The sequence below is a fragment of the Naegleria lovaniensis genome (assembly GCF_003324165.1).
Source record: "Naegleria lovaniensis strain ATCC 30569 chromosome Unknown tig002, whole genome shotgun sequence".
Lineage (NCBI taxonomy): Eukaryota > Heterolobosea > Eutetramitea > Acrasida > Naegleriidae > Naegleria > Naegleria lovaniensis.
In genome coordinates, this window is record NW_025407824.1 from 874,064 (window position 1) to 895,511 (window position 21,448).

At 39.1% G+C, this 21,448-nt stretch overlaps 9 protein-coding genes across 9 annotated transcripts; 7 read left to right on the plus strand and 2 right to left on the minus strand.

The window, feature by feature from the left end:
• Nucleotides 1–1,002: 1,002 nt before the first annotated feature.
• C9374_007215 (uncharacterized protein) lies at nt 1,003–2,355 on the plus strand (the record flags this gene model as incomplete). The annotated part of the gene is made up of 1 exon (XM_044697162.1): nt 1,003–2,355. The coding sequence occupies one exon, from the start codon at nt 1,003–1,005 to the stop codon at nt 2,353–2,355; it is 1,353 nt and encodes a 450-aa protein (XP_044555578.1).
• A 1,031-nt stretch (nt 2,356–3,386) lies between these two features.
• On the plus strand, nt 3,387–5,067 carry C9374_007216 (uncharacterized protein; the record flags this gene model as incomplete). Its single annotated transcript, XM_044697163.1, has 2 exons — nt 3,387–3,673; nt 3,828–5,067. The coding sequence occupies 2 exons, from the start codon at nt 3,387–3,389 to the stop codon at nt 5,065–5,067; spliced, it is 1,527 nt and encodes a 508-aa protein (XP_044555579.1).
• Nucleotides 5,068–5,286: 219 nt separating this feature from the next.
• C9374_007217 (uncharacterized protein) lies at nt 5,287–8,260 on the minus strand (the record flags this gene model as incomplete). The annotated part of the gene is made up of 4 exons (XM_044697164.1): nt 5,287–7,519; nt 7,575–7,645; nt 7,726–8,013; nt 8,174–8,260. 4 exons carry the CDS (start codon nt 8,258–8,260, stop codon nt 5,287–5,289), a joined length of 2,679 nt encoding a protein of 892 aa, XP_044555580.1.
• A 41-nt stretch (nt 8,261–8,301) lies between these two features.
• Nucleotides 8,302–11,576, minus strand: C9374_007218 (uncharacterized protein; the record flags this gene model as incomplete). The annotated part of the gene is made up of 3 exons (XM_044697165.1): nt 8,302–8,773; nt 8,883–10,422; nt 10,505–11,576. The coding sequence occupies 3 exons, from the start codon at nt 11,574–11,576 to the stop codon at nt 8,302–8,304; spliced, it is 3,084 nt and encodes a 1,027-aa protein (XP_044555581.1).
• A 250-nt stretch (nt 11,577–11,826) lies between these two features.
• On the plus strand, nt 11,827–13,406 carry C9374_007219 (uncharacterized protein; the record flags this gene model as incomplete). The annotated part of the gene is made up of 2 exons (XM_044697166.1): nt 11,827–12,798; nt 12,864–13,406. The coding sequence occupies 2 exons, from the start codon at nt 11,827–11,829 to the stop codon at nt 13,404–13,406; spliced, it is 1,515 nt and encodes a 504-aa protein (XP_044555582.1).
• A 999-nt stretch (nt 13,407–14,405) lies between these two features.
• C9374_007220 (uncharacterized protein) lies at nt 14,406–15,026 on the plus strand (the record flags this gene model as incomplete). Its single annotated transcript, XM_044697168.1, has 1 exon — nt 14,406–15,026. One exon carries the CDS (start codon nt 14,406–14,408, stop codon nt 15,024–15,026), a length of 621 nt encoding a protein of 206 aa, XP_044555583.1.
• A 717-nt stretch (nt 15,027–15,743) lies between these two features.
• On the plus strand, nt 15,744–18,038 carry C9374_007221 (uncharacterized protein; the record flags this gene model as incomplete). The annotated part of the gene is made up of 1 exon (XM_044697169.1): nt 15,744–18,038. One exon carries the CDS (start codon nt 15,744–15,746, stop codon nt 18,036–18,038), a length of 2,295 nt encoding a protein of 764 aa, XP_044555584.1.
• A 381-nt stretch (nt 18,039–18,419) lies between these two features.
• On the plus strand, nt 18,420–20,669 carry C9374_007222 (uncharacterized protein; the record flags this gene model as incomplete). Its single annotated transcript, XM_044697170.1, has 1 exon — nt 18,420–20,669. The coding sequence occupies one exon, from the start codon at nt 18,420–18,422 to the stop codon at nt 20,667–20,669; it is 2,250 nt and encodes a 749-aa protein (XP_044555585.1).
• A 132-nt stretch (nt 20,670–20,801) lies between these two features.
• C9374_007223 (uncharacterized protein) lies at nt 20,802–21,419 on the plus strand (the record flags this gene model as incomplete). The annotated part of the gene is made up of 1 exon (XM_044697171.1): nt 20,802–21,419. The coding sequence occupies one exon, from the start codon at nt 20,802–20,804 to the stop codon at nt 21,417–21,419; it is 618 nt and encodes a 205-aa protein (XP_044555586.1).
• Between the last annotated feature and the right edge of the window lie 29 nt (nt 21,420–21,448).

The following is a 21,448-nucleotide window of genomic DNA, read 5'->3' on the forward strand; positions in this document are numbered from 1 at the left end:
TAGTATTGTTTAGGTTCGCTCTGCATCTCTCTCGTCACATATTCATTGTTTTACAAGTTTTTCCATTAATAAGCCCCACATTGATTAAGCCCCTCTTCCTTCGCATATGAATTTAAATCATCGACGACACATTCACATGTCATTAAATTATTTTCATCTCTTCTTCCATCAACTTTTGTATGCATATTCATAAAGAGAGAACAGAAAAAAAACCCAGAGAGGTGTCATTCCCTCACCTCTTGTCTCGTTTAAATTAACGTCCTAAACTGATCACCTTTAAAATTCATTCCAACAACATCTTGCTGTCAACAACCCACTGTTCTTCATCATACTCGCACATTGAAAGCAAGCTTCGAGCCTTCCAGTCATGTGTGTTAGTGAGAGTTGAAGACCCCTTTTCTTCTTATTGACTTGTCGAAGAATGGTCTGTCACCCTTCAACAAATCTTTCCACTTGTCACACCCTTTGCGAGAAGAAACCACAAACTTGTCAAATTTTTCAACTCCAAAAAAAAAGCCGCTCACTACTTCTGTGTGAAGACGTATTGTGTGAGCAGCATAACAACAACAACTCGTCATCAACGCTCTGTTGAGAATTGAACTGGGTCATGCTATGAATGGATTCGACATTTCATGAAATCACAACAACAGTCTGAGTGGCCCAAAAGTAGACACTGCTTGGTGCACGAATGAATCATTGTCGTTACAAGCTCGTGTAGTATTGATATATATCATTCCCTGTCATCTTTGAAAAAGGTAGAGTACTCTCAGAACGACGTATGCCTGTCTGCCTCTGTCTGATTCACCACATGAAGACTGAATGATACGACGATCGCCCTGTATTTGGATCTATCATTCTCTCAAATCACACATTCTCATTGCTTCTTCGTGAGCGTTTACAAAAGAAAAATGCTGTAAGGCTTGTTCGAGCACTCTCCTGAACGCAAACAACGCATATACACATTCATCACGCTCGCTACGACAACTATCATCATTTGCAATAATGACGATCACTCCTCCTAATAACAACAACATCATTCACTCTCTCTTGAATCATGGAACGAGTTGGTTGAAAGCATTCATGTTTGTGAGTGTCTTACTCTATGCCATCGGAAGAGGAATTCCATATGTACGGGATGTGATGAGGTGGTACATGAGAAGGTCAAGTGGTCATCATCATCACCACAACAACAAGCAGTCTGCCTCAGCACCACGTGGTAGCATCAACCATTCATCCCGTAAGAACACACACAATAATAATATTGGAAAACATGATCAATACGAACAGAAAGAGGAGGCTACAAGTTTCCAATCCGATGTGCCTTCCATAAGTACTCCAGAAGAGTATTTCCAATTGGAAATACCTGTTCCGTACATGAACCTTAAGAGCATCTTTTCAGATGACAATCTATCATCCCAAGCACCCATCATGAATCAATTCACGTCCGATTTTCTCAATGGTATTGCAAAACGAATGGATTTTCTTCACAAGAATTACGTAAGATATTTGAACAAGTTGGCAACAAGTGGAATGAGCAATACATCATCATCCAATCAAGAAGATTTATCATCTTCATCCACAACATCATCAATCACAGATCCGAGCAATATCACTGAGCTTACATCCTTGCAAAAGAGAATGTATCCTATTGTATTTCGGAACAAGTTCAATCTTGCAAAGGATTTACTGCTACGAGATCTTTATGACTCCATAGAGAAGTGTCAACTCAAAACAGAGATGTATCGTCAGCAAGTGAAGGCCATTTCGAGGTTTATCCCTCCATCATTTTTTCTTAATGACCCATCATTTGCACCCTATTATTGGGTCTTGACAGATATTGACTACAAGCTGATGCCACCATTTCTTCGTCATTATGTTCTCTACTCGTCATCTATGGGGGCATCAATGTATGGTGGCCCATTTCACTCTGGCTCTCCATTGTTCATGGGATACGATGATGATTACCAAATGATGACACTCAATTCACAACAACAGTCAATGAGACTTACTGATACAACAGGAAGAACGAACTCTATTCCTCCATACATTCGGAATAGAATTAGATACGAGTGGGAATTATTTACTCGGCAAAACAAGAGTATTGTGCATCGATATGACTTTTTATACAACGCATTCCTGAGCAGAAATGGTTTTCATGTGACAAAAAAGGATGATGAAATAAGATATCGAAAGGAATTTACTGAACAATGCTACAAATTACTCAAAAGTAGACGCAAAGTTGCATTGAGAAAGATCAAAACCATCCGTTTGAAGCAAATAAGACCAAGTGAGCGTGAAAAGAGTCAACTTCGAACTCAGTACTCCAAGTTAAAACAACTTGAATTGCTGCCATGAAAACCGTAGTGGTGGAGAAAAGACCGCATTAGGCGTTTATTGAAGTCAATCATTCTTACTACTGTGAGTTCACTTTGCATCCTCAACGCGACTTGCATCCATGAATCTTCAAAGATGCTCAGTTGAACACAAAACACGAGATAGACAAACCCCTCACACAAACCAACCACACACTCCCAAACTCAACTTTCCTCATGGGAAATATTTGCAAAATGTAGTGGTGCTGTAGGGAATGTAATCACACAATGATTACAGTGAATGTGGTTTGGAAACATATCAGTGCAGCACAGAGCTCTACAGAAATTCCTTACTCCCCAATCCCTCACAGATCTTCAAAGGCAAACCAAAGCCACAATCCGTCACGTTTCATTGCTTTTGCTGGACCTTTTTAGCACAACAAAGTACTTTTCGAACTTTTAGTTTTTTGTAAAGCAGCGACAAAACGAGAAAGGACCACGCTTTGATGGATAGGTTGTGCAGTAGCCAATCAAATTTTTCTCCAACAACGCACATCACTTTTCAAACGTGCTTGCATCGTCCATAAAAGCAAACACTACCCACGAATCTGTTTCGAAGGCAACTGGGTTTCGAGAAGAGAGAGCACGCAGCCACATTCAGTGCACATCACGACCGTTGCTTTTGGTTCAGTGCACTGAACAGCAGCAGTGATGAAGCTTGTGTGTTGGTGCGTACCTCTCAAAGGCGTGTGCCAAGTACCAAAAAGAAAAAAACACAACAAGCGGTGACGACCATTTACTGCGCGACGAGTATCAAGTGTGTGTGAAAACGACGAATAATTTTCAATCATATTCTCTGTCTCTTGATTGAGTGTGTGAGTGACCACCAACATCCCTATTTGCTCTTTCAGAGAACATCATTGCCCATTCATTGGACACAACTGTTGTGTGAGCAAAGGTACTTGCTGCTGATCTCTCTCCAGTTTTACAATCATCATCATTAGGAAAAACAGATTAACCCTGTCCTTCCATCAACAACAAACTATTACTTCTATCCGTGTAACATATTGAACAATGCTATCAACATCACCAACAACAACAACAACAACATTGGAACAACCATCCAACATCTTTTCTGAACACAGAGATCTCTGTGGTGATGACGAGAACTTGATGGGAGACTTTGATTCTTCTCCATTATTGTCATCCTCTCATCATCATCAACTTGAAAGTGACTCTGAAAGTGTTCATGATGAAAAGTCTTCCTCAAAGAATGGAAAGAAGAGAAAGGGCTACTCGAAAGAGATTACCAAAGTGCTCAATGATTGGTTCTTTGCCAATCTTCAAAACCCATATCCAAGGTTTGTATTTATCTTTCCAATGTTTTATCATTTGAAGAAACATTGTTTTTATACAAACATCATTGTGTCATTCTCGATATGTATTTACATTTGATCTCATTCTGAATGACATTGATGATCTCACCTCATTCTTCGAACGACAACAAATGTACAGTGAAGAGGAAAAGAAAGAAATGGTCAATCAAACGACATTGTCTCTTCTCCAAATCAACAATTGGTTCTCCAACAAGAGAGTTCGTTACAAGAGAAAGATGCAAAAAGAAGGTCAAGAAGTCATTGATGGAGGTGTTGTGATTGACATTAATCAAGCATTTCGTTCCATCAAGAAACAAAATAAGGGAGAAAAGAAGGAATCCGTTTCAGACTGTGAAAATACTTGTTCCACAGCTCCTCCAAAACGAAAGAGATCGACTGCCTCTAAGGACTCTTCATGTCAAGCCAAGAAGAAGAGACCAACTCCATTGAGCAATGTGTTCAATCATGGAAAGATGGTGTCTGTGACATCCGAGACATTGACTCCAACACCTTCTTCTGAGCCAAAGAATGTTCTCAGTTCACTTCTTGAATCACCATCCAACAAGAATTTGAATGGTTCTTCAGTTCGTGTATTATTACGTTCACCCATTTTGACAAGTCAGACAACGACCCAGACGACCCAGAACCATCTGTGTTCGTCATTATCCCCTCAACCCAATTCGTCATACACTTCTCCAACCATGTCCGTGCAACATTCTCCAAAGATGATGACTCCTGACGAGAGATCTCCATGCTCTTCCAACACTCTGGACTCAGAGTCCACAAGTCAACAACCAAAGAAAATTGACTTTTTCCAATCGTTGCAACAAGCAGGTGTCATTTTCCCACAAACACCTGTCATTCCTGTCATTCCATCTTCCTATCCTCAATATGCCTTTGTACATCATCACCATGCTGCTGCTGCATATTATCCTGTGAATGGTGGTGACGTTCATGCTACCTCAACACCATCACCTACATCATCTCCCTATCAATATTCGTATCCAATTTATACGACAACTCCTGCTGCTATTCCAACCACTTTCTATCATCATGCTTCACACACTCCAAGTACCTCCACGTTCATGATACCAAAGGAAGAAGAAGGTCTCGAAATTGGATGTGATGCCTCAGATGTGGAACGAAATGATGCCACTTCATGCTTTGAATTGGAAGATAATTGTCTTGAAGATTCTACAGTATTGACGAGTAATTGCAATCATGAAAATTATTCATGTCAAGACAATACTTTTAACACGACTGACTTGTTTGAATCGACAGCAGAGAATGAAGAATGTCTTTTCCTTGATGGTGGACGTGATATGTCATCCGCTTCATGGATGAACTCAGCCGAGGATTGCAGCCTTCTCTACTTTTAAAACCAAGCTTGTTGTTTAACATTCAGAGAGACAACATGAATAATTTATTAAGGTTTCACTCAGCCCTCGAGAGAACTCTCGAGTTTTTGACAGATCAATCGACCACAATCTTGACGAAATGTGGAAGTTTTGAATTTGTTTGATGAATAAAAGTTAAAAACATTTTTGAAATTGGTGTTGTGGGTTGATTTTGACATTCCTTACCAAAACCCATGCCAATCATCCGTAAAACAAATCTTCACAGAAAATGAGTTGATGGATCTTTTGGATGTAGGGAAGTTTTGAAGACTTTTCTTCTCCAAGAATTCGCTCAATGCCGTCATGCACTTGACTGTCTTCATCTTCATTTTCTTTCAACTCGAAGTCTCTCAAGAAATTATAGAGCTCCATGAAGGTCCTCTCCCCAAATTTGTTTTCACAATACGATCTTAATGATTCAATTCTAACACCCAATTCATTTTGTTTCTTTCTTAAATTTTCTAGCTCTGTAGGTGAGAGCTGAGATGTGTCAATTTCGTTTTTCCTTGTCGGTGTGTGAAACTTGAGTTGAACGGGTGTGCCCTTATTTCTATCCAATGTGGATGGCGTTAAACAGATTGCTGGTGGTGTTGAATTATCTTCCTTCGAAGGGAGCAAGTCTAAATCTTCATACTGGTGTGAATTGGCTTCTTTAGAAGGAGATGCTTTTACCTTTTCATGCTTTGGCTTGGATTCGATTATGACAACCCCAACATCTTGTTTTGGAGAGGGCTTCTTCTTGGGCGAGATGGAGACGCTCACTGGGGTTGTTGAATCTTCGAGATTTTCTTTGACTCGCGTCAGATGAGTATGATCAGACATGGCAGGAATTGCAATCTCCACTGGAATTTCTTCCTCCTCTTTCTTTTTCTTCTTTTGATTCTTAATGAAATCCTTAAAATCTTGTCTCTGTTTATCTAGTTGCTCTCTTCGTTTTCTTTCCTTCTCTTCTTCTTCTTTCTTTTTCATTAATTCAACTTCCGTGGGTTCCATCACTTTGGGCTGATCGTCTTGCTTCTTGTTGTCCAATGATCGAGATTCATCCATGCTTGTTGGAGATCCTTCATCCAAACCAAACAGTTGACGAACTTGATTTTTCCGTCCTTTGATGGCGTCCATCTTTCTCTTATGCTCGAGTTTTAATCGTTTTTCTTCTTCTTTTTTTCTCCTCTTTTCTTCCTTTTTCTCTTCCAGGAATTTCTTTTTTCGATCTTCAGCTTCGTTACCATTCATATTATTGAGCCACTTTTGTCTGTCGTTGTCTTGTTTGTTTTTGATATCTTTTCTGACTTCTTCTTTTGAAATTGCATTAACGTTTTCAGAGGGTTTGGCTCTATTGTTGTTCATGATCGCAACATTATTTTCAGAGGATTTTGTTTTGAGTGGAGGAGGTTTTCGTTGTGGTTGATGATGCGGGTGAACTTGTTGATTCAAAATTTCTTCCAGCGTATATACAGTTTTTTCATTGTCCTCTTGAGATGGTTTGTTCGCTTTTGATCGTTCCTCATTTCGTTTTGGAGATTTTTTTTCAGAGATGAATGGTTGAGGTTGTTTTTGAGCAAGTGGTGGTTGTGCTTTTGAGGGTACAATATTTGAGGGCAGAGACACCCGAGGAGGAATGGGTGGAGGCTGTTGCGAGTTTGTTACAGGTTGATTTTGTACGCTGGCGGTGACTATGACTGGTTTGTTATGCTTCTTGTCCAGCAGTTGCTCGTAATATTCCTTTCGTCCTTTCAGTTTTTCTTTTTTGAGTTCACTTCGCTCTTGCATGTGTTTGCGTATTTGGAGCTTGGAAAGAGTATCAATAGGAACTTGTTTCGATGGATGTAATTGCTTGAAAAGCGCATCCATTTCTCGTTGTTTTTCTTGCAACCATCGTGCATCTTTTTTTGGTGCTTTTTGATCCAATGCTCCTTGCGAGTCCTGTTGGGGTACCACTGGTCGCGGAGTGGAATCCTCTTGATTACAGGAACCTTCGAGAGCACTATTCGATCGAGATGCATTTTGCTTGTTCATAATAAATTTAAAAACCCTCTCCTGAATGAAAGGAAGAGATAATATTTCACTCATGCTTGGTCTAAGGTCAGGATCCTTTTGTAACATGGAAGAAATTAGCTCACTCAGATTGCTACTGTAAACTGGAGGAATAGCAGGATAAGTACCCTTTAAAATTTTGAGAACAAGAGCAGGTAAATTCTGACCGTTGAAAGCATGTTTCCGAGTTGTCAACTCATACAAGACACATCCTAAGGCCCAAACATCGCTTTTTTGATTGTATGGCTTGTCTTCACACAATTCAGGGCTCAAATAGTATGGTGTTCCAATGACCGTGTTTGCAAATTCAGTTTGGGAGTTTAGAATTTTTGCAATTCCAAAATCTCCAATTGTAATCTTTCCCGATTTCGTTAAGAATATGTTTTGAGTTTTAAGATCTCTGACGAACAAAAAATGATTCGAATACAAAAAATTGAACCCATGCATGCACCTACCTATGTAAAATGTTGCTGTCATGTACATGTTTCAGCCCGAGGGCAATTTGGGCAAACCAGTCCAGAATTTGCTAATTCCAACAAAGAAAAACAGTGTCAAAATAATTCCCCAATTAGTTTGAAAAGAATTTAAAACAATATTGAGACATACTTCTTCTGAAAAATAGCCTGGAGCGTTTTTGATTTTTGTAAACAAATCACCGCCATCAGCATAATCCATAACAATATTGAGATACTTGTCTGAACTAATAAAATATTCCTTATATGCAATAATGTTGTCATGCTTGAGTTTTTGAAGAATTTGTGCTTCAAGCAATGCTCCTTGCTTTTCTTCATCGCTCAACTCCTTCATATTTATCCGCTTCATGACATACTTGCTACCCTTTTTTTCGCAGAGGTAGGCTTTTCCGAAAGATCCACTCCCAATTTCTCTCAGTATCTACCATTATTCATCATTGATCCAACATGATGATAAATTAATTATCGAATTTCATAATCGTTCGTAATTCCAATGTTTCGTTGTATTGACATTAATCAATTCATTCCGTTATAAATATTCATGATATTCATGATCGCAATAATGATCATTGAATACAAACCTTATAACTTTTGTCTCCAAATACTTGAGGAGAGGGTAGTTTGTCGGTAGATGTCTCCACTCCGTTCCCAACCTTATTCGCTCTCATTTTTTAAAATCATACAACAGAATTTCAACTCCCATCAATTTTTATTCACCAATTGAATCACCACCACCGCTACTACTACTACCACGATTGGATGGGGAGGATAACCAATGAGCTAGTGCCTCCACGCTACACATGTTGGAATCGTATCCAAATGGTTGACGATCCTCATCGTTAATTAAACTTGAAATAAATTCAATGAGGCTGGAGAAGAAGCTGATGGCTTCTTCAGAACTCTTTCCAATGCATAGCACTCCAAGTTGGCCTCTGAGTAGAGAATCGACTTGTTGGAAAACAACTCCAAATTGTCCAACACAATCCAACGAATGACCATTCATTCTGCAATCATTGAAAAACGACGAATGATGCCATGTACTTATGGAGGGGTTTCTCATCATTCCACTATAAATGTAAGAGCGTTTCACTTCCATTGAGATGTTTGCACTATCATGATCTTTCCTCGTCATTACACCCTTATTCATGTCAAATTGACTATTTGTCACAAGTTCAAACACACTATTTCCAAATAATCAGTAAGGATATTCATAATCAGTAATATCAAGGATATTCAAAGCAATGAAAGTGTCAAAAGTGAGTCACCTGGGACTGGTCATGAACTACTTACCGATGAATAAGGGAGTTGTCTGTCAAGCGCAGTTTTAAATCTACGGCCCACATTCTTGCGCTTTCCTTCTCATCTAAAAAGATAATGTAATCAATGGAAAGGTAGCCCATGATCTTTTTTGAATAACACACATGTCCTACGGATAGAGAAGCTTCTCTAAGGGCTTCATATGGTGCTGAATATTGTGGAAATGCACACCCTTGCGCGCAATACTGTGGATTTAGCAATTGCTCTTGTACCGACAGGACTTGCACCTCACCATTTGGTTCAATAAATAAATTCACTGTTGGAGAGCCAATTATTTTGTTAGGAACGGCCTCAATAACGCCTCCTCCACACGCTTTAAGAGATGCAATGAAATCAATCCACTTTGGATACACATATTTTGAAACCAAGTTAATTTTCTCAGGCATGTATTCCGATAGTTCTTCTATAATTTTCGTTCGAACTCGATCAGTAAAAAGGGGTTCGTTTTTCCTCTTCTCCTTTACAGCTTGAACGCTTGAAGTCTCTAAATATGCTAAGCCTCGTCCTCCAATTTCAGTGTCAGTTTTTATCAACCACCTATTAAAGTTCGGGTACTCAAGAATCTTTTTCGTTAAATTTGAGATCAAATCTTCCTCTTCGTAAATATCATAAATTCCAATCGGTGTGTTGACATCAGCTTGTGAAAATATTCTTTTGCTTCCTGATTTTGTTCCATATATTGTAGAGTTCAAAGGGTCTGCCCCTAAAATTGGTAGCTGAAGCTTGATAGCCAACCTTAAGTCGTCTTTACCAATATGGCCTGGAACGATGAAGGCTACCTTTCCCATCACAAGCGTCTTGATATGTTTTAAAGTCCGTTGCGAATAGTAAACAAGAGTCGATAAGGAGGTGTGGTCTTGGTACTGTTTGTTGTTCTCAGGAGTCACGAATTTCACTCGTTTCATTGGCTCTTCTACTCCATAGTACTCTAACAACTTTACCACATAGGACAAGGAGTCACTGTCAATCTGAAAGGACGAAATAAATATTATATCTACATTGGGGTCCAATAGATCGAGTAGTCTAAATAATTGTGAATTTTGGTGTGATTTGAATTTTGGAAATGTTTTCCTCACACTCTCATCATAACTTAAAGAATTAATATGAACAATTGTTCGTTTTGCTTTCTTGATTGAGTCCCAGTTTTTCTTAAAATCTTCCATTTTCGCTTTCCATTTAAACTCTTCGTCGTAGAGGATTTTTTGTATCCGTTCTTTAGTTCGAAACAAACGAGTCCGTAAAAACCACCATCTTTGAATGATGGAAGCCATTTCATGTTTTCTCTTAAGATCTCTGAACTTGATTCGTTGAGAATATCCTCTCCAAATTCGTTGAATTGCTGTTGCTGCCAGATTTGGCCCATTTCTACCTAAAAATTTCACGTCTGGCAGATGAATATATGGTATTACAGTTTCACTATTTACAAGACAATCAATTAATTGTTGATTGGTGGGATCTACAGTTTTCTCAGCTAAAAATACAACTTTTTTGCCGTCAACATAAGCCAGAGGAACTGTTAATTCCATAAAATACATGAAAAAACATTGGTTAAACAAACACTAAACATATGGTCAATTATTGAAGATTTGACTCACCTGAAAAATCTTTCAAAAGTCTCTCCAGTAGCATTAGAATTCCATAAATTTTAGGCCAGTTATACTGATACGTTCGATAGAAAGACAAGTATTCTGGTGTGTTGTTGAGTAAAGTTCCATGTCGTACAATGACATGATGCAAACTGTATTCGTCCATGAGGTCCAAATACGTTCTTAAGTATTGTTGTTTTTTCTTTTCATGGTTGATCTCAAGGAGAGCATTCAGTTTTTGGTCGTCGCTTGGGTCGAGAGTCGAGTTGAGAGGTTGTTGTATGGAATTCTTTGGTAGGTAAATGGATGCCTTGTCACTCTTGACATTAATTATTTTTTGATTACCAAAAGGAATAACTGTGGGTGCTTCTTTTTTACGCATACCTCTAGGCTCTTGGGTGTTGCTGGTTTGATCGTGCAAACTTTGAGATGAGTTTTGCATTTTGAAAAGTGCTGGTTTTTGTACATCGGATGTTTGAATTTGCTTCTTGATAAGCTGAGTATGGAAGGGGTTAAGGACAGCAGGTTGTGCAACAAAAGGTGTATTTTCCTCATTGTTATTCACTAACGGCGATAGGTCAATAAACGAGGGAACCAATTTTCTGTTGATTAAATTAATGAGCCCCTTGTCAAGCTCTGTTTCAGGAATTGGAGGAAGAGGAAGGCTCGGATTCATCTGATTTTCTCTTGGTAAAATTGATTCTCGTTTGTAGAGAGTACCTTTCACTTTCCTTCCGACGCTGTTGGTCGGTATGCCACCCATATTTCTGCGTTTGATTTTTCTTGGGAGAGGAATATTCATGTCCTTGTTGAGAAGATTTCGGGTTTCGTTAGCCCAAACAACAGGATCGGAGAGAATGGTGGCTCGCTGCTTTTCCCGAATTTTGTCTAGATAGGTATGAGAAGAAGGTCGTTTGGGAAACACGTCCTCCAAATAATCTTCGGAATAATGAAATTTCGGAACACGGGTGGTTTGACTGTGTGGCTGTTGAGGAGAGGAGTTGTCCCTCCAATTCATCATGAGCTCATCCATATCATCTTGAAGTAGCAATGTTGATGACGCTCGTCTGGGTTGAGACATTTTTTCAACAACAATTCAATGAAATTGGCAAGTAAAATGATTATATAATTAATATTCTTGTTGTAATGTAATGGGATGATGTATAGCTATTGAAAAGATGTGTTGAATATTTCAATCACGCATGTTTTTTTTAAAACTCCTCATTGTAGTTGGATGGCGCCACTTAACAACAAAAAAATTGTTGTGCTCTTGTATTTGTGTAGTTTTAAAATAAGGACGTTTGTTACTCTCATTTAAGGTTGTATAAGAAATGGAGATTCGGAATAAGAGCGTTAATACTTCATCATCAGCAGTTTCCTTTTCGCCCTCAAAGCCGAAAACACCAGGAAGGAGATATCAAAGAAAAACTGATATTATCCATCAAAGAACAAGATCGGATCACGATGGTAACTCCTCCATACTCAATAAGAGCGACACTACGGAATCGAAAAAAGAGCAAACTGATTCCTGTTCGTTATTACAACTTCAAGAAGCTCTCAAACAAGACGTTAACGAAACCTTAAATGAGATTAATCATGCAGCTTTGATGAAAGAGACCCGTGTCAAATTGTTAGAGATTGTTTCGTTAGAGGAAAAGGCGAAAGAGTTAGAGTCTTCAAGCGACCCCCTTAAAAGCCTAGATTCTTGGGAAGAACGACTTGCCCTTCTTATTGATGTATATGGTCTTTTAGATCCGAAAGTTGAGGATGCAAGCAAAAAATTTATTATTCTGTGCAATACGTTTGCAACTTTAAATTGTAGGAATAATCCAAGTGCAGGACTCGACATTTTGAAACGAGCTCTTAAATATTTAAAAAAGGGAATAGAGTTTGACAATCACAAGAGAATTCATTCCATGACTTTAAATAACATGAGTTTTGCTTTCCGAATGAAAAACATGTTTGAGGAAGCTCTTGATTTCGCAAAACAAGCATTCGCAATTGAATATGAGACTCCGAAAGGAGAAAATGACATAGCTCTAGCAGACTCTTATTTGAATATTGGAGCAATTTTGTCCAAACTTGGAAAACACAAACAGTCGTTGGCCCATGCGAACACAGCTCTTGATATTTTGTTATTTCAACAGTCTAAACTTGTTGAAAGGGAAGCTGAAGAAGAAGAAGCAGACGGAAGTGAGGAAGACAACGATTTCAAGCACCCATCATTATCACACGATGCTTTATACTCGAGCATTGTTGTGGCTCACAACAATATTGCAGTGGAGTTGGAACATTTAATGGAGGTTAGTAGCAGAACATCTGATTTAATTTTGCTTCATCAACACATGTAATTCTTGTGCGACCCTAGATTTCAAAGGCCTCTCTTTTTCATGAGAAAGCACTAGAAATTGCTAAAACCAGATTGGGGCCACACCATGCAGTAACTATTCGAATGCAACAAGTATTAGCAAGATTTCAAGAAGATTTTAAAGAGGATAAGGAAATAGAAGCCTTGTTGCTTGCGAAAGAAAAGGGAGCACTTATCACCTCAAACTTGTCAACACAGGCATCCATTGATCGTTTGCACAATGATTTGAAAAGGAAGAAAAAAGAAATGATGAGAAAAAGAGAGGACTTGAGCGTCAATGATATATCATACCACAATCAAGGAGAGACTGATAATCCCACTTCCTCTATTCCGCCTCTTGATCTTTCCTCTCTTAGTTCTATAACTACCAATACGAATCTAAAAACCATGTCTTCCAAACCCTCTCACCATTCTGCCTCCCCAAAGAATTCAGTACCCACCCCTAAAAAGACCATCTCCCCTTTAAGATTGCTTCAAGAAGATTCTGTCAACCTTAACGACAGTCAGGTTCTTCTGGAGCTGAATAACATTCTTAACAATTAAAAAAAACTTTTCTTCAGCCAAATGATAAAATTTATCCGATGAGACGGAATCGAACCGCCGACCACAGGATGACTTGCTTGCTACAGTCCCATGCTCTACCAGCTGAGCTATCATCGGATTACATTTATGAATTACCATAATATGTTATCATCGGATTGCATTAACGGGGTGTTACTAGTAACTTTTGCCCATCCTATCGTCATAACTTTCTTCATGAATGTGTTTTTCTAAATGCAATGATGAGCATCTGAAACCGTAAATGTTTTGGATGGGGGCATTTTTTTCCTGTCAGACAATTGAAAGCGGAAAACTTGGTTTTGAAAGTTTACGAGAAAGAGAGAGTCTGTTTGGTGAAAAGAAAGACGAAAATTCATTTTCTAGACTTCACAAGTTATGTCATTTGTCAAGAGAAGGATGTTTTTGTTGTATGATTTCATGTTGAGGAAAGATTGAACCATAGAATTTCACGTTGGTCTCAGAAATTACTAAGCTATTACTTTGCAGGTTTTAAATCTGTGAATGATCACATAATCTCTTAATTGTACGACTAAAAACGATGATAACATATTATGGTAATTCATAAATGTAATCCGATGATAGCTCAGCTGGTAGAGCATGGGACTGTAGCAAGCAAGTCATCCTGTGGTCGGCGGTTCGATTCCGTCTCATCGGATAAATTTTTCTTTTGCGCAATTGGCTTGGTAGAAATAAGGCGGTTAATTTGATGACATGTACTTTGCGAATTCAAACAGAAGTTGGCGACCTTTTTAGTAGCAATATGTATCAGCTCTTATTTCAAACGACCATGTTAGATTTAGTGTTGTGTTACTTGGATCATCCAAAATTAAATTATCTTAAATTCCAACTTTTCTGCCATGCATTTTGTGGTGCTTGTTGTTTGAAATGGAGGAAATATTACGTGTATTTATCAAAAACTCGAACAAACTCGATTTACGAGTCCTCAAGAGTTCGACAAAGTGTTACAAAAAAAACAAACAAATGTCCACAAACCTTTCAATCGATTCACGGCTCATCCTTCGTCCTCTTGATTCCACTCGAGTGAATGATATGGTCTCCATCAACTCGGTTGTACTTCCTGTATCGTATCATTCCAAAGTGTATGACCAAATGGTTTCCGATCAGTTATCCTTCATCGCCTACGTGAGTCATGGCCAAGATAAAGAAATGCCTGTGGGAGCCATTGGCTGCATTCTCAAAACAGACATTCATGCTTCACCGGATCATGTAGGACTCTGTATTGCTTCATTGGCAGTTTTAGCAAAATATAGATCCAAAGGAATTGGAGCGAAATTATTGGATTGTGTGATGCAAGCTCTTGATGAATTACTGAAATCTTCACTTCATCACTCGGAGGCTTCATTAACAAGTCAAACTTGCTTGTTGGAAAATTCTTCCAATGATGAAAAGCAGAGTCCGTCATCACTATTGAGTTCAGCTCCCTCCGAATTTATTGTCTATTTACAAACACAAACCAATAATCGAGATGCCATCAAGTTTTATGAGAGGCATGGATTTTCAGTGCTGAAAAAGGTTGAAAATTTCTACAAGAGACTCACTCCTCCTGATTGTTTTGTATTGGTGAAGAAAATATTACAATAGCTATTGGTAGTATAATAATTATAATGGGGATGTTATGATTATTTAGAAGAAAATTGCAGTTGATTTAATAATTCATTATCTTGCGAACGGGGAAGAAACGATGCATTCATGGAACACAGTGAAAGTTTGTAGGCGTTTTGTTCACCGGTGAACAAGTTACGAGATTTCAACTCGATAATTTAATACACCGGTGACACACAGTTGTTACAGCGCTTTCAACACCCACTACCACCAGGTGGCATGGCCACATCATCAAAACACATGACATTCATTGAGGTTTGAGGCACTCTCCCTAATTTCAATAGAGTTTTCCAAAATGACTCATCTCTTGTTCCGTGAAGTGATGGCCAATGATGTTGTCTCTTCCAAAGCATCACACAACGTTCAAGAAGTTGCTGTTGTTAACGGCTCATGGTGGTGAATGAACTTTTCCCGCTGAGTGTAACTACGAAGAACGCCGCAATCACAAAGTCTCTTTGAAAACCTGTTACAACAACACAAAGAAAACGATTGAAACCAAATCTCTCCATTCAATTCCTCGTGATTACATCAAACAACCAACCAACAATAGAGAGAACAACAAATTCTGAACAACTGAAACAACTAGTACAACTGTTCTCAACGTGTGTGCCCTCCATCTCACTATTACAACCACACGACCTCATTTACTCAACGACTTTGTGTTTTGAACAATCTTTCCAGAAATATAGAAACATCATGAAGCTAATACTAACTCCTCACTTGAATAGAATTGGTCAACGAACATGTTCCAACTCCATACCTCTCTTCCTTCTCCTCTCCCTACTTGTACTTTTGATCATCTCAACAACTCCCATTCTCGCTCAAACCAATTCCAGTTCCACTACTCCATTGACTTTTACACTCGGTGAAGTCAAAACTGTTCGTACAACTTGGCCCTCTACCACACAAGATATCATGGATGGAGCTAAATGGATTGAATATGGTATCTATGTGGCCATTTTGGCAATCATACCCTTAATACTGGGTCTCATTGGATATATGGCTGGAATTATCTTTTACTTGTTTCGATGTTGTGGCGTGTGTGGTGGTTCAAAACCAGACACGACATATCAAAGAAAGCACCTTGTCATTCCCACGACCATACTTCTTCTCTTGTTTTGTGGTTTTATTGCATTGGCAGCAGTGGGTATTGGCTTCTCAGCACAAGGATCTGCCAACATTCGAAAAACATTCACAGAGACATTATCTTTTGTGAATGAGGCCAATACTACAGTGATGAAAGTGACCACGATTGGAGATACCATTACTGCCAAGTTGAGCGCATTGCCAGATAAACTCGATCCACTGTTGAATAAGGCTACAGAAGTGGTCTCACCTCTGGGTACCATTTCATCGATCATTACCTCCACAACAAATCAATTACAGACATTCAATTCGACCAATATTGTCACCATGAATGCAAGAATTGCGGCTATTAATTCCAATCTCAATACACTGAGAGCGAACTTTTCTGGTGTTCCAACGACCACCGACATTCCAGACATTAATTCTCTTGTCGTGCCTGCTGTCAATAGTGGAGTTTCTGCTTTGAAAAGTGCCAACAGCACCATTGCAACTGCCCAAGCGGATGTTGTGAAAAACATTGCAAATATTAAGCAACAAATCAATGCAACCCTCTCCACTCAATTGACACCTGCCATTGGTCCTGCATTGGATGGAATCAAGGTCCAAGTGAATCAACTTCAAAGCCAAATTGCTCCCTATTTGAATCAACAAGTACTCCAGGATGCCTCCACTTATTCATCATTAGCTGAGAATATTCGAATTGCATTGAGCGTGATATTCTTTGGTTGGGCTTGCATCATTTATGTGTTTGCGTTCTTGGGTGTCATTTTCAGAAAGGCATGCTGTGTTCAGACCACAACCGTATTAGCATTTATCAGTGCATGGGTATTCTTCTTGTTTGCCATTGTACAAATTCCTGCATACATTCTCATTACCGACACATGTACACAAGGACCCAAGACATTGAGTCTTGTGGGCGACCAATTGATTGGTCAGTTCAACATGACGATCAAATTCCAAAACGTTTCCTCCATTATGAACAGTATTGCAACATGTGGCAAGAATGACTCTCTATTGACCGCAGTGCTTGGCAAGAATTATTTGACCAGCTTGGGAATTGATGCGCAATTGTCGAGCATGACAAGTACCTTCCAGTCACAAATTAGTTCCTTTGATATTTCCTCATTGACTGCTACGGCCAAAAACTCGGTCCAGAATGCCAATATTTCCACCATCAAGACTGACTACTCGACAGATATCATGAGTGCCAAGACCAAATTGACCAACGCCACATCGTCGTTGGGAAGTTTGGATGGCTTCAGTGGATTCAATCAAACCTTGTATAACGTTGCCATTGACAATTTGAATGCATTCACCTTTCCACGTACTGGAAAATTGTACAGCTATTACAATTACACACTTTTTGATCCCTCCACTTTACCAAATCCAGAAAATACTCAAGGTCAAAATTTGAAAGATGCTGTCGCCTATCAAAATGATACCTATACAGCAGCCTATAACGACGTGGTCAAGTTCAATAACTCTGTGAATGCTGTTTCGGCTGGTATGAATGGTCTATTGTCAGATTTTTCTGCTGCCAGCTCTGTGATGAGCTCCCTGTCAACTCTCACCTCAAGCATTATCACACAAATTGATTTACTTGCAAGCAATATTCAGACCTTTATTGCAAATTTCCCCAGCGACGCCATGAGTTTTATACTTACTGTAGCGACGGAATTGGTCGATTCTTTGGCTTCTGATGTTGCACAATGCTCCTTTATGAGTTCATTTGTTCAAACCCTGGGAACCAACGTTTGTCAAGGAATTAATATGCAATTATTGATTTCTGGTGTCGTGTGTTTGGCAATTGGCCTCTTGCTGAATGTTGGATGTTTAGCAACTCTTGTTCTTGCGAAGAGAGTCAAATACCAATCAAGCCACAGAGTGCATCCAAGGGTCGATTAATTTCCTTAACAATAAACATTGAATGACTATGAAATACAACTTTGTGTAATTTTTTTCACCTTAAACGTACGTTGTTGCAAATTCAGCATTGTGGAGACTTTTGGCAACTTGCAAAGTCCACACCTTCTTATTTCATTCCAATGCCCCGCCACCCACTGATGAACGTTAAAACAGTTGTTCGGCAACAGACAAATTAAAAAAAAACCGCTAGCGAACCACTGCCAGTTTGACCTTAATTGCTGTGAGCACCCTCAACCTTAATTTCTAGCCTTCGACCACAATTCTTGTAAGGGACTTAGAAACCAACATCGCCTCATTTTCACTCTTCTTTCCTGTAAATACTGCTGTTATTGTTGGTCTTGCAAAATCGAACCGATCATCATGATACGACCTCCCACCTTACTCTTCATCTTGTTCTTTACAATACTTGTAGCAATAGGTTGCCTCATATCCTCACAACCTGTGGAGGCTCAACTTCAGCTCAATAACATTACCTTCAAAATAGGAGAGGTAAAAACCGTCCGAACCACATGGCCCTCCACGATGGACGAAGTTCTTGATGGTGCCAAATGGATTGAGTATGCAATCTTTATCGGAATTATTGCCATCATACCTCTCATCATTGGTTTGTTCGGTTACTTTTCCCTCACTCTCTTTTGCTGTTTTCGATGTTGTGGTTTGTGTGGTGGCAACAAACCTAAGGAAATTTACACCACCAAAGATTTAATAATTCCTACCATTGTAGTTTTGCTTGTGTATGGTGGCTTTGTGGCATTGGCTGGTGTTGGTATTGGATTTAGTGCTCAAGCTTCCTCAGACGTACGAACCATGATCACAGCCACCTTAAAGTTCATGAGCTCCACCAATAATACCATAATGGGAATTGCAAATATTGGTGAAGCTATTACATCGAAATTCGCTCAAGTTCCTGACAAGTTGACTCCACTACTGGATCAAGCAGTGCAACAGACGACACCTCTCGATACCATTTCTTCATTGATTGCAACCACACGTAATCAATTCAGTCAATTCAATTCAGCAATAGTTCCTGATATTTCTTTGAGAATTTCCAACATTAACTCAAACCTCTCAGTGTTGCAGTCTCAATTCAGTGGTCTTCCAACTCTCTCTGAAGTACCGGACATTTCTCCTGCTGTCTCAACGAGTTTGACGGATCTTGATACAGCACAAACCACCGTTTCCAACGCCAAATCTACCGTAACAAGTAGCATTCAAAATGTGAAGAGTGTCATCAACTCGACATTGGTCGATAACTTGACGCCTATTATCGGTCCAACTTTTACCGGAGTGAAGAGTCAAATCATGACTATACAGGCTCAAATCTCACCTTATTTGAATGACAAAATTATTGAGCAAGCAACTCAATATACCTCAATTGCAGAGAATGTGCGTATTGCTCTGAGTGTCGTCTTCTTTGCTTGGTGTTGCATCATTTACATTTTTGTCTTTTTGGGTCTCATTTTCAGAAAGTCGTTCCTCATTCAAACCACAAGCTGGTTAGCTTTCATCACTGCTTGGATATTCTACATTTTTGCATTTGTTCAGATACCATTGTACTTGATTATTACAGATGCTTGTACAAAGGGTCCCAAAACATTAGGCATGCTCGGTGATGGATTACTAGACCAAATCAATGCTGCAAGTAGTATCAAATTCCAAAATGCTTCGCTCATGATTAAAGGAATAGCCACTTGCGCAAAGAACAATTCCCTTGTGACTGTTCTCTTGGGAAATGATTATCTCAAAGGTTTAGGAATTGAAAACTCTCTCTCGGGTGTCACTGGCAGCTTCTCAAGTTCCATCTCATCCATGAATATCAGCTCCTATACGAGCTCAGTGGATGCTGTGATTGCAAGTGCCAATACAGGGTCCATCAAAACAGACCATACCTCAAGTCTTGCAAGTGTTAGAACCAAATTATTGAGTGCTACCAACACTCTGAGTAGCTTGGATGGATTCCAAGGATTCAACACGTCAACCTATAATCAAGCATTGACTGATTTCAACGCCTTCACACAGCAACATGCTGGACGTACATATACCTATGATAATTTTGAATCATTTGATCCTTCTTCATTGTCTTCTCCTTATAACACTCAAGGCCAAAATCTCAAAGATGCATTAAGTACTCAAAAGAACAAGTATACAGCTGCCTTAGCAGATGTCACCAAGTTCAATAATTCTGTGAAAGCGATCAATAGTAACTTGGATGGATTGCAACAAGATTTTTCATTGGCCAGTAATGGTATTGTACCGTCTTTGACATCACTGGCTCAAAACGTTGCAATACAAATTCAAACCATGACATCAAATATTCAGACATATATCCATAATTTCCCCAATACCGCTCTCACTTTCATCATGAGTCTTGCAGATCAGTTAATTAATGAATTTGCGGTTGAGTATGTTCCGTGTGAATTTATTGGATCCTTCATTACCACTGTGGACAACAGTGTTTGCAAAGGACTGAATTTCCAATTAGTGGTGACAGGTGCTGTTTGTTTCGGAATTGGTGTGTTGATGCATTTGGGTGGGTTTGTCACAATCGTATTAGCCAAGAGAATTCGATACCAAGGATCAAAGAGAATTAATCCTAGCGTGCAAGATTAAATTATTATTTTGTTAATTGTAATCGGTGATGAAAGATTCATTGTTTCTCATCGTCATGAAGGGGTTCGTTCCATCAGATCAATGTTGTCAATCGGGAATTGTCGAATAAAATCATTTTTTTTGAATTAAAAAATGATGAAACGGTTGTGGATTCATTCTCCAACAACCATCCCTCTGATATGCCTGCATCAGCGTTCCATGATGTTGTTGGCACATTGGAGGCAATATCATGATCGGAAAGGATCATCAAGAAATTTCCATCATGATCAAGGAAAATCAAACCAACAGTCGGGAAGGAACAACCATGAAAAATCGAGTAGCTTCTTCTCAAACCCGAAACACATGTTACAATTAGGGCTTTACCTTGTGCCGGCATTTGCTCTTTATCAACAATTCATAACATCTACACAACAAGATCAAAAGGAGATTCTTGATGAATTATCAAGTGCCATGTCCGAATTAAAGCAATGGGAAAAGAGACTCATGGAATTGGAAATGAATGATCATGATGATGAAGCCTCACCAGAAAACATACCACCAGGTCCTGGAATGTATGGATTAATTCCTGAGGACGATGAGGCAGCATCCTCTCACTTCCGTTTTGAATCACCAAAAGAGAGAAAATATGCTTCAATTTATGATGAACTCAGACATATCATTCTTGTCATCCATGCTAAAACCAAACAGCTTAACGCCAGTATTAAATCCTATGGTTTGTACAAGATGAGAAACTACTCACACAATTGTTAGCGAACATTAGAGGAGTTTTATTGCTCAAT